Source organism: Protopterus annectens, chromosome 7.part1 (assembly GCF_019279795.1).
Source record: "Protopterus annectens isolate FY-2018-M chromosome 7.part1, PAN1.0, whole genome shotgun sequence".
In the NCBI taxonomy this organism is placed as follows: domain Eukaryota; kingdom Metazoa; phylum Chordata; order Ceratodontiformes; family Protopteridae; genus Protopterus; species Protopterus annectens.
This window is the reverse complement of record NC_056740.1, coordinates 452,326,700-452,340,138: the sequence shown is the minus strand read 5'-3', so window position 1 is coordinate 452,340,138 and position 13,439 is coordinate 452,326,700. Positions and strand designations below refer to the sequence as shown.

The window sequence follows — 13,439 nt, the reverse complement described above, 5'->3', positions numbered from 1 at the left end:
TGACCATCATTCCATGAATTTCTGCTGATTTATCAATTTTTATGTAAAACTTCCTGAGGAAAACAACATGGCCTTGATTACTACCAGTTAGATACATGTTATGTTACCATTCAAGGTACTATGCTGACAACCAATCAAAATGAAAAAATGAACTGCAGACCTGCTGGCAAAAAAATCAAGTAAACCAGAAGCCAAACATTTAACGCTTTCATCCACTGTTTAATACATGAACTTCCTCAGAAACCTTTTCAAATGATTTCCAGTTCCTTAAATAACTTACTAAACAGGAAATGACATCATGACCATCAAACTGAAAAAATAACAAATGTGATTTTCTACAAAAATGAAGTATTGTCGTAATGATAACAAAAAAAAAAAAAAAAAAAAATATATATATATATATATATATATATATATACACACACATACAAATGAATGTATATACACATATATACACACATACATATGTATAAATGCAAAAATACAGTCATACAAATGCAGTGTAAATTCATGCTGTGTGAATAGCATAATAATCAACTTGAGCATATGAAATGCATATCCAAAGACCTCTCCCACATAGACACAACAATCACGTGCATACACACACCCGCACACACACACACACACACACACACACACACACATATGCACATATAGACTTGTACCCCCCCACCACACTCACACACGCACACACACACACACACACACACACACACACACACACACACACATACATACACACACACACACACAAACATAGAACCAAACAGTCACTATGAAAATATAAAATACACATATGAAAAAATATATATATAAATGTCGTAAAAAATATATGACAATATAAAAATGGTGATGATATATACACACAAGTACACACACCAAAATGTATATAATATAATATATATAAAATGTAATATATGTATAAAACAGAAAAATATGTATATTATATATATATATATATATATATATATATATATATATATATGAATAATGTAAATCATATCATGTCTCTGAAGGGAATCAGAGTGATATGAACATGTATGTGTACACACATGTACACCTCACACGAAACACACATGGATCACATGCATATGGTCTCAAACACCTATCTATATTTCAAAAAACATTTTAAATTGATATAATCAAATTAATGATTTATCAATTTTTGTGAGAAACTTCCTGAGGAAAACAACATGGCCTTGATTACTACCAGTTAGATACGTTATGTTACCATTCAAGGTACTATGGCTAATTCAAGCACAGTGCTAACAGTTCATTTCTCTAATAATCCTTTGTCTACTTTATCTCTAAGCTTCTGCAGCTGCACATGTTCTCATGCTTCGAACAGAGCTGATTGTCTAAAATCATTACATTTACAGAATATAGTATTGTTCATTCATTCGTTCCTGACCTAGCAGATAAGCACCTGCTTCTCAAGTACATTTCCAAAAGGCATAAACATGAATATTGCTGTGCTAGCAATTACTAGGTCAGAGGGCATCTTGCAAGTTTCAAAAAAGTTTTCAAAAAAGCATCTTTTTCAGTCTCATATGAAACCCAATTTATATATAACACAGTGCATGTAAAATAGAATGAAAAGCGTATTAATTCTTTTGATTATTAATTGGCATTAAGCATACACACATTAATACATATTTTTCTAATAGTAACTATTACATATAATATAGGAAATAATTTTGTCCTAAAATCTCAGGACATTTGCCATTTTTACAATTTTTTGCAGGACACAACTGCCCAAAGAGGGACTGTCCCTCGCAAAATGGGGCAGGTGGTAACCCTTGATTGCCTAACTACTTGTTTGTAGTGGTGGCAGCCATGTGGCTGTGTGAACTTTGGCTGGAAATGATTGTCACTGCTGAAGTGACACCCCTACCTCTTGGCTGGATGGATCAACAGGTGGGGAAGAAATACACCTGAAAGGAGAAAACTGTCGCAGCGCTAAAACGTCCCTGTAATATCATAATTCAGCTCCATCAACTAACTTTTGATAATGTGGGCAGCAATAAAAGGCGTTTGGATCTGCTGCGTCACAGAGGGAGCCATGGCAACACGCTGACGTGTACACATTAAATAAACCAGTCAGGTTCGTTCTCTAGCTGATGGTTAACGTTACGTCACAAAAGTGTTATGATGACGGACCCTAAGCTATATAAGTCAGAAATAAAAAAAAGGTAGCACTGAACTTCAAATTTGATAATCGCTCGATAAGTGAACTTTAAGGTAAACATGGCCGAACCCCAAAATACAGAGGACTTGACGAGAGAGCTTAACAGACTGAAAGAAATGGAAACCCAAATGGCTGAAGAGGTCAAGGGCCTTCAGGAAGAAGAAGGTTTGCAGCAGCTGCCCATCCCTAGTCCTGAAGTGGAGACTCAGACTCCAGGTACTGTTTTTTGTGGACTCCTTTGAGATTTAAGTAACTATGGCTGTCCTTTAGGACTGGTGCGCAGAGTCTATTTCTTCAGATATCAACGTGCTTGACTAGTAGGACGTTGCTAATTAATTTTATATAAAAAATTTGCAACTTTTAAGTGGCAGACTTAGTTATTAACTGTCTAGAATTTCACAGTATGCCCAGATTTTTGCCTCGTATTTTTGGTGTGCTCCTCATAAAATCTATAATTTATGACAAATAATTTTGGACTGAACTCACAGTAAATAGGAACAGACATTTGCCAGACTATCCTTTCAAAATGCATGCTAATATAAAACGTTTTATTCTAGAAATGTTCTGACTTTCAGAGCAATAATTAAAGTCTGCCCCCAGTTGTCTGCTTTTATACCCCCAAGTGTTCATGCCCAAATTCTGAAGATTAGTATATATGGCCAGAGCCTTTTGTACACACCTTGGCAGACTGGCAAGCAGTTTCAGGGTCAGGAGGAACGTGAAGTCTTGGTTATAAATGCTTTGCTTCAGTATAGCATTTTGTAGGGCACGTCCTTAGATGAACAGTGGTCATTAATGGAAATAGTGTTAACTGCCCCGTCATTTTAGGCGAAACATGCATTTTCTAACTTTCCAAGAAATGTCTAAAGCAGTGACCCATCTATTGGTATAGTATAAAATCACTGAAGCAAGTATAATTTAAAATTAGACACTTTCATAATGATAGATAGAAAATTGTATTTTTGTAATGCTGAGAAGAGAGAGTGGTTTTTCCTCCAAATTATTTCTGTCTCAGCTGGAAAAAAGTCGCATGGTTTTGGTAATGTGACAAGGTGGTAGCTTTAAAGTCTGCAGATGCCTTTACTTGTTTGCACTTTAACACGCACTGGAAGGGTTCCTGCAGGGGCTCCCAGAACATGTGCTGATTGACAGATTTCATTTCTTTGAGCGGGGTAACGCTACGTCACGACCAAAAATAAAAGGACCCACGAGCTGCTTTTTTGACATCACACTGATTGTGGTCTTCAGACACGAGATGCCCTCGCGGGTCCGTGCTTAATAATGCAGTCCCGACAGGAGCCGTCCCAACGGATCCCTGATCCGCAGACCGAGTGCCAGCACAATGGTATCCAGCTGCCAGCCGTGCGCACAGCCGTCCTTAGGAGGCGCACACAGGGCAGTTCAGAGTGTCCGATCCACCTGCACCACAGTTTGGGAATGTGGGAGGAAACTGGAGCACCCGGAGCGGACTCGTGCGAACGCAGGCAGGACGTGCAGAAAGCACCCCAGCCGAGAATCCAACCCGCGAATTGCGCAAACCGCGGCACCACTGCGCAGCCCCGATGTAATATCCCTTAGTACTGAGCAGTTAAACGCCAGTGCACTTCCCTGAGTCTGCCTTACAGCCTTGTTTTACTTGGAAGACCTTTCTTTTCCTGTTTTCTTGCCTCTCTGCTTTCCCCCTCTATTCCTTTTCTTTTTTGGGGTGGGTGCCGCTTTGTCATACTTTCACAATGAATGAAGATGTTTGACGTAACCGGTTTTATGAAGGTCTGATAAGATCTTGGGAAATGGAACCTCTTGCCAACATTTGGTAGTAAAAGCAAGAGCTGCAGGGGGTACCGTTGCATAAATGGCGATTATTACGCATCTGAATTTAAGTAAATGAGGCAGTATGGACATGCTGCTATGAAGGAGAGTAGACATTGGCTATGGAATAATTGTTTGAGATGGCAACATTTTGTGTACAAATCTGTTTTCCAGGAGTAGTATTTTAACTGACTTAAATACACTTGGCCATCTCTAAACATATAAAACAGAAGGCACATAAGTGAATCAACAAAGGCAAATGAAACTACAGTAAGGTGGAGCACTACCATGTGCTCAAAAAGGGTGGAAAGGACTGGTAAATGTATCTGCTTAAAGGTGTAAATGGTAAGGGATCTTATGGTCCTTGAAATTTCCAAGTATTGTTGCTATGTTCCAGTGCTACTCTTACAAAATAATTGCTTGTTGCTCAATGACATTGGAAGGATTTCCTCTGGTGCTCCAGTTTCCTCCCTCATCCCAAAGACATGCTGTAGGTGGATTGGACACTCTAAATTGGCCCTAGGTGTGAGTCTGTGCATGTGTGTTCCTTCTGTGGAAGGTTGGGTGCCGGGCTGGCAACTTGACACCGTAAAATTCCACTGCCAATCATGAGCAGACAGGTGATCCACTGTGGCAATCCCTAACTGGGAAAAGCCAAAAGAAGAACTTCATTTTTTTATGCTAACTTCTTTAAAGTTATGGATGTTTGCAGTATAATTAATACTATAGATGGTTTGATAATATGTCTTGCCTTTGGCAATTGTTGGTTAGTTTAAATGTGATGTTTAGAAAATATTAACAATAAAGGCTGACTGTTTGAAAAGCATTTTTACTTTTTATTTTTTAACTTTAGGATAGAGTGGTGCGTGGTTTTATATGTATATTCATTTATAATACGTGTTTTTGAATTTTGTTTTTATATATATATGTGAACACATTTTTATCAGCTATACCTTTTTAAAAAAAGCTTTACTTGCTTAATGAACTTTAATTGGTGAACTGATTAATTGAATTGAGAATTATGCATCAGATTTGGTTAGATTTTGTATGGAGGGAAATGGTTGTGTATTTAATAATGGTGCCTGTTACTTGAATTTGTCTGAAGAAGTCCAGCCATTTGACCAGACAAAAAGTGCTTCACATTACTGGTTCTTAGTTTATTAAACGTTTTTTGTGGATTTGGAGCCTCTTTTAATCTCATTTCTTGGATAGATGGGAAAATATTGGAACAAGTTAACAGTTACAGCTTCAAGTGTATGGGAAGGTGGTTAGGATGAGACAAGTCTGAATAAGGAGGTCAAAAACAGAATCAGCAGTGTTTCAGCCAAGTGGTTCAGAGTGTCAGGGGTTGTGTATGACAAAATAATGCCAGAGGAGCTAAAAGGTAAGATGTACAAAACTGTGGTGTGACCAGTTCTACTGTATGGTACAGAATCTTGGCAGTGAAGGTAGAACAGCTGTGGAAGCTTGAGGTAACAAGACAAAGAAATGAGGGCATCAGAGCTGAAGCCAAAGTAGCCACAGTTAAGACGATCTGGGAGACACGAGATGCATGGATGGGTGGTTTACATGAGAGAAGACCTGCGTCAAGTCAAGCCTGACTGTTAAAGTAGGTAGGAGGGCAGCATTGAGAGGTATAGAAAGAGAGAGGGTGACTGTGATGTGATACCCTGGGCTGTGTAGAAAACTTGGGAAGAAAGGTTTGATGATGATTAAGTACTGACAACGATTGTTTAACAGTTATAGATAACATTTTTTTATTATACTAACTTCCTTGAATCCCAGTATTAGTGGAATTGATTATGTTCAAGTCTGAATTTTGTCTTTTTCTACCAAAGTAATTAAAAGCTTTTGAAACTTTAACAGGATGGCCGGAATAACTGCTTGGCTGTACATGCTGTAGAAAAGTCTGGAACTCAGACACCGCCCATTAGAAGTACAAATTCTATAGGGGAATATGTGCTATACAATGCAAAATAAACTGGCAGATTATATTATGAGACGGGTAGAAGGAGATGACGGCCTAATGACAAGACACACAAGCCACCATGGCACATCATTACAATTCTTCACAAGGAGCACACTGTTTTTGCATTTGTTTTCTGCACATTATTGTAAATATTATTTGTCATATGAGAAGTAATTATGGGAAAGAAATTGTGTCATGCCATATCTGATCTACACAGTGGTTTTCATTCTGAACTCCTTTTTTCCCCCATAGTGACCTACTCAGTTGATGTCAATGTCAATTATGGCCCATGGAGAACTCCCATACAACCAGCACCGTCATCCAGACAGGTTAGACAAGGTCCATTTTATGGGATCCAATCTGTGAGGGGGTCTTCTCCCCACCTAGCACCAGATTCAACCACAACATCCGACAGAAGTGCCATCCATGCTGTAAGGAGGTCTTATGCCAGGGAGGTACCATCTTCACAGAAACATATCACCACAAGGAATAGACCAGCTGAAGTTAGCGGCATGCCTTCTTCACAGAATACTGCTTCCCACCTAACATCATTATCAGTCCGAAGATCTAACAGAGCCAGCAGCATTTCATCTCCAGATGAGCTCACTTCCCACAGATTGTCATCCTTAACCAGACAACCCAGAAGCCTCAGCGCCAATGAATCTGAACAGATGCTAACACGGAAACTAGAACAAGGTAAAAAAATTCAAATAATTACATATACAGCAAATATGGTGCCAGCAGGCCTTCAACAAGTAACAAATTCATATCCATTACCTGTTCAAAGGTCACAGCTCACAGACACAACTGTGCATAAAACATATTAAATAAGCATAGCAAATAGGATAAATAAATACAAAGCTTTCTGATACAATTATATATCTAATTACACGTTTGGTCCCATTCACAAATACACTTTTTCTTTCACAGAAGGTACATGGTGCCTCGAACAAATGTGTGAAATGAGGGATTCATATTCCCCATTGTCACTCAAAAGTACATCTCTTGCTGTCACAATGTCACTCACACATGTCTGTATATGTGCATGCCTCATGTGTAGTTCTTAAGTGTGCATGCGTGTGTGTGTGTGTGTGTGTGTGTGTGTGTGTGTGTGTGTGTTGTGTGTGTATGTACACACACACATACACAGAGAAAGAGAGAAAAATGGCCCTGTTTTAGATAGGCAGTCCTTGGGGTACAAATATATTCCCTTTTCTCAATGACTGTGCGATCTCAGAGTTAGTAAGTAGCAGGTGATGTGCAGGGAAAACATTCTTATTCTGGTAGGTTTCCTGTCACTGTTGTAGAGCAGGAATACTGCTTTGCCTGCTGTGAGAAATACTTGATGTAGCTCTCATATGAGCGGGTGATATTCTGGTCTCAGAGTTTTGAAAGTTGGCATTATGGTATATCAACTTTCTGATTGTGTGTGTGCACGTGTGTGTGCGCGTGTGTGCATGTTTGTGTGTGTGTGTGTGCATGTCTGTCATCTGCATGTCATGTGTACATATAAGTATATGTATATATATATATATATATAGTATGCATGTGTGTGTGTGTGTGTGTATCACACATATTTACATATGTACGTGTGTGTGTGTGTATACACACACACACACACACACACACACACGCAGATATATATATATATATATATATATATATATATATATATACACATTTCTGTACATTTGTATATCTACAGATATATATACACACACATTTCTGTACATTTGTATATCTATATCTATATATATATATATATATATATATATATATATATATATATATATATATATATATATATATACACACACATGTACAGACATTTCTGTACATTTGTATATCTATAGATATATAGACATAAATAGATGGTTATAAGTGTGAGCTAATGCAAGTAAGAATAATTTGGCTTTCAAGATTTGTTGTTTTAACTAAGAAATTTGTGGAAATGCTGGCTTGATCAAAAATAATGCCAAACTGTACTTTAACTTGCTAGTTTACATTTCTTTGTGTAGCAGTCATTCATGGTGGTGTTGTTCAAAAGCTGTAGTTCTAGTGTGTTTCTGAATGAGTTGGAGTTGTAGTTAAAGAGTGCACTTGATTTGGGGTGTTCCTTTTAGCTTTGTGTAGAGTTCTTGTGCAGAGAAGATGAAGTGTATGAGTAGTTCTGTTTTATACAAGATGTTTTTTTTCATGTTTTGGTTTTCGTTGTTTTGTATTTTCTTTCGTGGCTGACATAATCTGTAACTACAGACACATGTAACATGTATGCCATTCCTATCCTTTCCCTACCTCTTATTCACGATGTTCTAGTTGTTATACCAACTGTCCCTGGACATCTACAGGTGTACATGTCTTCACTAGTTTCCATTTTCCCTCCTTGATCCATCTGCTTGCTAAATGTATCTCCCTCGTCCTTCTGTGTTTGTCCTCCTTCTCTTGTTCTCGCTTTAGAGACTCCTGACTCAGTGGAACAAGTACTTTGTGTCTTTCCTGTTTACACCTGAATGCTTTATAGTAATTCTCCGGTAGCACATTAATTCTGTACCCCGGTATAATTGTAATATATTGTTGCTTTTCCTTGCTCTGGTGAGCATGTGCATTTTCCTTTGTATTGTTATTAACAAGTGTTCTACATTACTGTCTATTTCAGAAAAAAAAATTGTGGGCGAAATTTGTTACCAGCTTAACCAAAGAATCCTGAAACATATCTTCTCCAGTGACTTCGATCTGTCCAAAGATAAATTGAAAGATGTATTCAAAAATATAAAGCAGGTAAGTAGGTAATCCCAAGCCATGCATAGTATGCAGGATTTTTACAGTACAACTCTCACATTTCCTATGAAAAACTCTTCACTCTGGGTATTTCAGATGCCACTGTTGTGGTCCATTACACCTGAAATGAAATTGTGCAGTTTATAAACATGCATTTATATAGTTAATTAACTTGCTATTCAGACATTTATTTATTTTATGTTTGATTACCAGATTGGTCTGACTGGGAAATCAGGTGCCCATTTTCAGCAGAGACCCGGGGAGAAAATCTTCACATACACGACAATCATAAAAATACAAAATACAAGAGCTCCACATACATGATAAAAATACAAATGTCAGAGAGGAGTGCAGTTTAACGGAGCAAACAATAGTAAGTCATAGCATACCATGATGAGAAGTACAGTATATAGAGTGTGCAGAAGTAAAACAGAAAATATAATGTATTTGAGTAAGAAGGCACAGTAATATTATACAGTTATATACATCCATTTAAAAACTACACTTACTTATGGTAGTTTTTTTGTGTGTTTGACCTTTGAGTAGTGCCACAGGAAGATTTATTTGAATGGTGGTGGTAGTAGGGCTACCCATGGTCAGCACAGGTACATGGCCAGATGAGATTGAGGTGGCTTTTAATTGGATTTTAAAGCTGGGACTGCTGTTTTGCAATCTGATATCTGGTGGAAGAGAATTCCAGATTTTAGCGACTGTGTAGGAGTAGAGTGATTCACCATCACTGTGTCTACACGTAGCTACTTCAAAAAGGGCTTTGTTTGTGGGTCTTAGTTGGTGAGCAGAATTGTGAAAGTTGCGTAAGCCTGAGAGATCAGGAATCTTGTTTGGGTGGTACAGCAAGTAATGATCCATGGTGAGTTGGTTACAGTTTAGTAAGTTAGGGAGTTCTAGCCAATCTTATTGTTTTAGTGAGTGACAGTGGTGGGAGCAGAAATTAAAGTTGGTTGTGAATCTGTAACATGGACAATTTGTGTAGGTCTGTCTTGTTAGGATTTGTTAGTACAGGGGATGCATAGAGCAATGTTCTGGATATAGTAATTTTAGTGTTTTTGGTTAGATAATTTTTGCAGTGGTATAGGGTTCCACATTTTTTATGGACTTTGGATATGGTTTGTGCTATATAATTATCAAACTTTAGGTTTTGATCAAGGATTACACCAACAAGTTTAGCTTGTGATACTGGGGAGATTTGGGTGTTTTGGCAGAATTGATAGGTAGGCTGGAAAAGCATCAGTTGATTCTGCTGGGGTAAAGTATTAGTTGTGACATTCGCAGCTTTTACAAAGGTCAGGTCAGGTCTGTTTCCCTTATATTATTTCTTAATGTCATATTCTTCCTTAGTTCACAATAAATCCTGAACTACTGTCTAAATGCTTGCCTAAATATAGAACTGTACCATTTTAGGCTTCTTGGCTAATCCACTCACGTTGAGCAATGACCTACATTTTTGCTAAGCTTTCTTCAAGTGATGGAACTCATGTTGGCTGCAAATTGGCCATTTTTTTCACTCAGTGGTTTCATTTATGTACTTTCTAGTATATCGCCTTTTGCAAGCATATCTATTTTATGTTCTTCTGCCAACATAATCTAGTTTCTAGCTAGCAGTTGGTCAGAATGATGCGATTTAGGAAGTAACTGTCAGTGGAGGGTGAGGACAGAAGGGTGACTGATATGACAGGTTCAGCTTTGAAGATGCTTCTTCAGTTTTGGATGAGTGAGCAAACCTTTTTTTCTGCCAAACCCAGTCTGATAGCTCAAACAGGATTAGGGTTGACGTGTTCTTTGAGATAGTTGTTGAGAGGGCATTGAACATTCACACCTCACATCACCCTGGAGGGTTGAGTCACACTTCACTGAGAGACGGTCAAGGTATTTTGTGTTTGTTATTGCCGAGTCCCTGCTTGTGATAATACTTATATGTACAGCACTTCAAAAATGCATGAAATATGCAATCATTTATTGTGGATCTATATTAGACTATCGAAGTTTCAGAACTTCGAACACCATATGGTCGACACCATATGATCGAAGTACTGAAACTTCGAAATGCTAAAAAAAAACAAACAAAAAAAAAAAAACAAAAGTAACTTGTTTAAGCAGGGGTGTGGGGGTATATTTAAGTAGTGGGGGGTGTGGGTGGCGCAGCCCCTCACATGGGGGGTGCAGGGGGGATTGCCCCCCCTGCTTACAGAAGTTACTTTTGTTTTTTATGGGTTTTTTTTTAGATTTTCTAAGTTTCAGTACTTCGATCATATGGTGTCGACCATATGGTGTTCGAAGTTCTGAAACTTCGATAATCTAATATAGACCCTTTATTGTATATGTGTGGGGAGGGGCTGTGAGATTGATAATCATTTCATCAATGCACTTGTTTCTTTGAAGTTGTGAATATAAAAATGATTAAATTGTTATTAATCTTCCAGTTCCTGAGGACAAAAATGTCTATGTCTTATGTTGGTTTTATCAACTGATTTGTTCATGTCCTTTTGTGTCCAGGTTGCAACAGATCCTGTGACAGGCTTGGTAGAAGACACCCAAATAGCTTCGATGGAGCAACGTTATACAGACATGATGAACAAGCTGAAGACTTTTGGTTATAATGACAAATTTCACCCGGAGTTTTCTGAAGAGATAATCAACAGTTATGGCACCCTGACCAACCAGACACCTCCTGGGACTTCTCAGCACGAGGCATATGACTTATCGTCTATCTTCTGTGTTGTTTTAATATCTTTACCAGTTACGGTTGCCCAAGATGTCCTCTGTCTGCTGGAGTGTCTCCATCATTTATCCGTAATAGATGGGAAACCCATCTTTTTCTGGTGAAGTAAAATACTGACTTTGAGGCAGATGGCATTCCCATTTAAATCTGCTGAAAATGACCCCAAAGTGCAAGGGGAAAAATCATAGTTTAGTAACAAATACATCGTATAACTTGGCTTCCTGATATGTATTCAAATGTGACAAGTAAAATGGTTCTTCTAGTAAAAAAAAATAATCAACTTAATAAAGGTTACAAAAATTCTGACTAAGTTGGCAAACATCTACAGTTAAATCCAACAGTCCAAAATCAAAAGAGCTGAAAGGATGTAGAAAAATATTTTAATAGATAAGCACTTTCACATCAACAGACACTTCCTTAGTTCATTAAAAATGCAGCAATAAAACCTTTTAAATACAGAGTCATAATTCTAACAACAAGTCAACTCATATAAAAAGTGCACTTGACCTCAAATGAGGTTTCAGTGGCACAGCTTCATTTAATCCAAACTCTTTGTCAGATTGTAACAAAATAATCTATCTGACTTCACTCTTTTCTGTCTTATTTTTCAACTCAACTAGATGCATATCCTCTGACAGAAGCTACATAAATACAAAATTATGTTCATTCCCAGAATTTATAACATGCCTTTCTGCTGTCAGACCTTCTAATACTACACAAATGTTCATGCATATGTTCTTTCAATGAATGGATAGTCATAACTGCATAAAATGAAGGGTACGCTCTACATTTAGCCAAATACACTAAGTTGCGAGTACAACAATCAGCATGGAATTCAAACCTATATTCCCTCCCAGTGCTCAGATGAACAAAAATGCCACTCTACTATCTACAAAGGAACAAAAATTGCATATAGATTAAACCTTCGGGCACATATTGTGGTGCTTGCAATTTTTGTTCCTTTGTAGATAGTAGAGTGGCATTTTTGTTCATCCGACCACTGGGAGGGAATATATTCCATGCTGATTGTTGTACTCGCAACTTAGTGTATTTGGCTAAATGTAGAGCGTACCCTTCATTTTATGCAGGTATGACTACATGTTCATTGAAAGAACGTATAAGTGAACATTTGTATAGCATTAGAAGGTCTGACAGCAGACATGTTATAAATGCTGGGAATGAACATCATTTTGTACTTATGGTCATACAGCTGCTGTCAGAGGACATGTGTCTGGGTGATTTGAAAAACAAGATAAAAAAGAATGAAGTCAGATGGATTATTTTGTTACGGTCTGACTAAGGGTTCGGATTGAATGAAGCTGCGTCACTGAAACCTCATTTGAGGTCACATGCACTTTTTTAAATTAGTTGATTGGTTGTTAGGATTATGTCTCTGTATTTAAATGGTTTCATTGTTGCATTTTGTTAATGATTTGAGGAAGCATCTGTTGACATGAAAGCACTAACCTATTAAACTATTTTTCTACATGCTTTCAGCGGTGCTCGTGCCTTTGGACTGTTGGATTTATCTGTTTTAATATGAAGAGCACTTTATCCGGACCGGTTTCCTTACTTTTATTTAAAGATTGACAGTTGCTTAAAAGATATTGCAGGCTGTTATAATCTTGGTGAGAAACTCCGTTAACACTTCTGAAGTGCTCTACATGGTATCACTTTTAAACACTTTGATTATAAGATTTTTGTCACCTACTAGGTATTCAGAAATGATTAATGCTGTATGAAATGCTGTTAAATGTGATCTGCTTTTTAACTTTCCTGTTTTCAAGGAATGGTCTAGCCATATTCTTTGAAGCTAAGAAAGTTTGAGAAACACACGGTCACGTTAAACATGTGGTTCATATAGAACCCCTCTTTTCTGAGTACATCTCCTTGTGAATTGGGTGATTATTTTAGAAGATTCATTCTTCTTTTCCCATGGCATTTACTTGCTCTTA

The 13,439-nt window shown here is 37.6% G+C and overlaps 1 protein-coding gene across 1 annotated transcript; it reads left to right on the top strand.

The window, feature by feature from the left end:
- Positions 1-1,972: 1,972 nt before the first annotated feature.
- On the top strand, positions 1,973-11,971 carry LOC122807824 (speriolin-like). The gene is made up of 4 exons (XM_044078915.1): positions 1,973-2,404; positions 6,219-6,662; positions 8,623-8,744; positions 11,259-11,971. The coding sequence occupies exons 1-4, from the start codon at positions 2,248-2,250 to the stop codon at positions 11,586-11,588; spliced, it is 1,053 nt and encodes a 350-aa protein (XP_043934850.1). The 5' UTR covers positions 1,973-2,247; the 3' UTR covers positions 11,589-11,971.
- The last annotated feature ends 1,468 nt before the right edge of the window (positions 11,972-13,439 follow it).